Source organism: Saccostrea cucullata, unplaced genomic scaffold (genome assembly GCF_032062105.1).
Source record: "Saccostrea cucullata isolate Sc308-1 unplaced genomic scaffold, CSIRO_AGI_Scuc_v1 ctg9781, whole genome shotgun sequence".
Lineage (NCBI taxonomy): Eukaryota > Metazoa > Mollusca > Bivalvia > Ostreida > Ostreidae > Saccostrea > Saccostrea cuccullata.
The window spans coordinates 2,239-5,828 of NW_026924935.1; the positions used below are offsets into that span (position 1 = coordinate 2,239).

Consider the following 3,590-nt stretch of genomic DNA (forward strand, 5'->3'; position numbering starts at 1 on the left):
AATGATAGGATTAGCAGTTTAAAATTATTTATAAATGAAATATGTAGAATTATTATTGACAAAGTTATCTATAGTCAAAGTAGTATCAAATATGTTTGATCACCCTGTAGTATTGTCAATACTTTGGTAAATAATGTTACTTATAAGAATTCGGCATAAACATTATAATAGCCACTCTTCACACACAGATACACTGCATATCGTCAATATCTCACCAGTGGGCCTTTACACCAACTGCAAACAAATCATAGGTAGCGCCTTGTTGAGGTTTCCGTTGTCGATAGGTAGTGCCTTATGGAACTTTCCGGTTTTGGTTACGTGTCATAAAGTGATTAGTGAATACGCTAACCACTTAAAACTAAGAATAAAGTTTGAGATTGAGAACACTTCTGTAGAACATGGGTTCAGCTTACATGTATCTGGTGATTACTTGGGTGATTTTCAGTCATTTGATTCAACTATGACTTTGTGTCTGAATAACAATTAAAATAGATAGAGAAAAAATTTCATATGATAATATTTGTACGGCTATCATGTAAGCATGGATTATGTATATATTTTATACAACTACTCTTAACTTATACAGGATTCTGTACTATGATTAAGACTGGATCATTTAAAGCATTGAATTCCCTTAGTCTTTGAATTTTCCGACGTGGCAATACACTTGTTGAAATCGAGGTTTCGTCGAAATGTTTGTTTAGATATTTGGAATAAAATTTTAAGAATTAGAGCTAGTTGAAGGATTGAGGCATTTACAATATATGTGTTTAGAGCTGACAAAAGTACAGTCGAAAATTATTTTAAAAATTTTGCATGTATAAATGTATAAGCTGATTGTTTTAAATCATTCGATTGTATTCCAAAACAACTGTTCCCTGCCTTAAACTGTTACTTTCCATAGACATGTGAAACCTTGAGTAGTCTAGGTGGGCCAGTTAAACATACTACCAAAGCACCAATGGAATTCGGTCACATAGTAGGCAAAAGAAAGACACTGGTAAACATCTGTTTTCGGTGTTGTGAAAACGAAGGGGAATCGTATCGTCCTTGTAATCTGGATAGCTGCAACTCGAAAGGTAAGTTTATTTATTCATTTGCAAAATTTGTACATAATCTCATGCGTGAAAAGAAAAAATCATTTGTTGTCGCCTTCAACTCGATATTCCGATCTATCGACGACGTATTTTCAATTAATAATTATATCCCGGTGAGCTTGAGGTAAAAGATACAATAAAGTCTGACACATCGTTTTTTTTATTTATATATTTTACTTGATAAAGACGTTACTGGTAATCCGACAATCAAGCTCTATGATGAACGTGATGATTTTAACTTTTCTATCGTCAACTTCCCTTTTTTATGCAGCAATGTACCTTCATCACCTGCATACATGTACGAAGTTTAAGTATCCCATTTATTCGATATCGATACGCAAGAGTATGCTCTACGTATGAACAATTTCTAAAACGAGGCAAATTATTGACTAACAAGTTGAAGGAACAAGAATATCTGTAGACTCGTTTAAAGTCATTATTTCGTAAGTTCCATGGTTTATACAATAACTTTGTCAGCAAAAACAACTTATCATTGAGTCAAATGCTGCATGAATGACGTTTTTCATACCAATTGTTAGTCTATTATTCATACACTGAATTGACGCGGAGTTTCTTTTATTTCCCGATCATGATAAGAAGTCCACGGAGGGTGTGACCTGTCGACTGGGGATGCGCACTTCTCCATGGCAACTGATCCCATCTCTGATGATTTGATGGTCCGTGTTTTCTCTGGTTCTGTTTTGTTATGCTTTATGGACTTTTTTTATCTTGAATACTGTTCGTTATCTCTATATGTTTCATTTATTTGTCTCTTTTGGTAACCAGAAAATATAGAGATGGAAAATATACATATGTCATGTTTTTATAATCATAATCATAAAATATTTGTTTGTTAATTTGAAATATTAATAATTACACTGTAAAAATTCACTAGATGTACATTTACATAACTTGTTATCGGTAAGTGAAAGACATGAAACAAAATTAAAAAAAAAATAACTGTTAATAAGTTTAAAAGATAATATCAATCATCATATCAATATCATCATATTATTTTATAGAAGAATTTCACAGTACAACTGCTACAACAGCAATGCCAACTTCAGCCGCCACGACCACTAAGCCTACTACTACAACAACCATGTCCATTACCACGCCCACTCTGCCTACTACTACAATACCTCGACATACAACAAGGCAACCCGTATATACAGCAAAAGCTCCTTCACATACAACTAAGCCTCCTTGTATTGATACAGATCCGAGATGTCTTGATATTAACTTTTTGATGGTTACATGTTTAGATATCAAAAGACTTAAGATATGTCCCAAAGTATGTGGATTATGTTAGGCATGCCGGTTCTTACGTTATTTTGTCTGTGGGTTAAATCGATTCTTTGAAATTAAAAAAAAGATTAATAAAAATGAGTTATCATTTCAACAAAAGTGAGTTTAATTTTTTTAATTCTGAGTTTTTCATATAGTGGAATCTATATAGGTTTGCAGAACTTTTCACGTTGTACATTTAATGATGAAGATAATTATAATTTAAACGATACTTTTCACTTGGTAATGACGTTGCAATATTGGAATTTACATATGGCCTCAAAACTGCAAGTACATATACTTATATCATGTAACTCCGACATCACGTAAAAAGTCTTAATAAAATATCGAAATGTGCTCAACATAAAGATTCCTACCATATTACATTTTGCTGATGTTAGTAAAATCCTATAAACAATCGCCCATCCTTGTAAGGTGTATAAATTTTATCTTTAAAAAATCGCCGATTTTTCCATTTGTCACCTTACCTGTACTGCGCATATAATAGATTGAAAATCACATTGTAGCTTTATTTTGTTGATATCAAATTGTTATTTAATAGTAGTAATTGCCGAATATACTAATGTTAACTATGTGCAGACACCGGATGGGTGTGGTCACAATGGCACGATGGCGCGTAGCTCTCGAGTTGTCACCATTACCATACCCATTACTTTTATAGGGGATAAATCACATGTACAATAGTTTTTCGAGATTGACTTTTTATAAAAGCCATAAATATGGTAGGAAGGCATTTTAATTGGCTTGCAGGTGTTACAATATGTATTGAGAAATGTGCTTTGACTTCAACGAGACAGGCTATTTTGGTTTTATTTCCAAAATTTATTCATTAAAAATAACAACATTAATAATTTAAACCCTCACCTCCTTATCTTTGAATGGTATTTTCGCACGTTAAGAAATTTTTTACATTTACATTAGACACAATCAAAACTCGTTATCTAGGCATCTTTTTGGTAATCAAGTTTTTTTTTAATTAGATCAATAGTGGATTCATAAACATATACGGACAATATTCTAGGATTATGATAAGGTAATGTCTTCATTGATATGAATAAAATGTCTTTAGGAAACGTACGTTTTCAAATAATAAATAAAAGTCTTCTTGTGCTTTTCAGTTTTCCCTTGAATTTCAATTGTATATACATCTAGAACAGACGATTATTCATTTATAAACTTTGACTT

At 32.1% G+C, this 3,590-nt stretch overlaps 1 protein-coding gene across 2 annotated transcripts; it reads left to right on the forward strand.

Annotated features, from left to right (window-relative positions):
* Positions 1 to 908: 908 nt before the first annotated feature.
* Positions 909 to 2,461, forward strand: LOC134267654 (mucin-2-like). Of its 2 annotated transcripts, none has more exons than XM_062749862.1 (2): positions 909 to 1,079; positions 2,120 to 2,461. In XM_062749862.1, exons 1-2 carry the CDS (start codon positions 962 to 964, stop codon positions 2,407 to 2,409), a joined length of 408 nt encoding a protein of 135 aa, XP_062605846.1. In that variant the 5' UTR covers positions 909 to 961; the 3' UTR covers positions 2,410 to 2,461. The 2 variants fall into 2 exon arrangements, with proteins under 2 accessions (XP_062605846.1, XP_062605848.1); XM_062749864.1 differs by having other exon boundaries at positions 2,123 to 2,461.
* Positions 2,462 to 3,590: the final 1,129 nt, after the last annotated feature.

Bases quoted from the DNA above. Each gene is read 5' to 3' on its own strand.
- LOC134267654 (XM_062749862.1), top strand. From the start codon at position 962: ATGGAATTCGGTCACATAGTAGGCAAAAGAAAGACACTGGTAAACATC. The intron at 1,080-2,119 runs GTAAGTTTATTT...ATTATTTTATAG, and splicing joins GGATAGCTGCAACTCGAAAG to AAGAATTTCACAGTACAACT.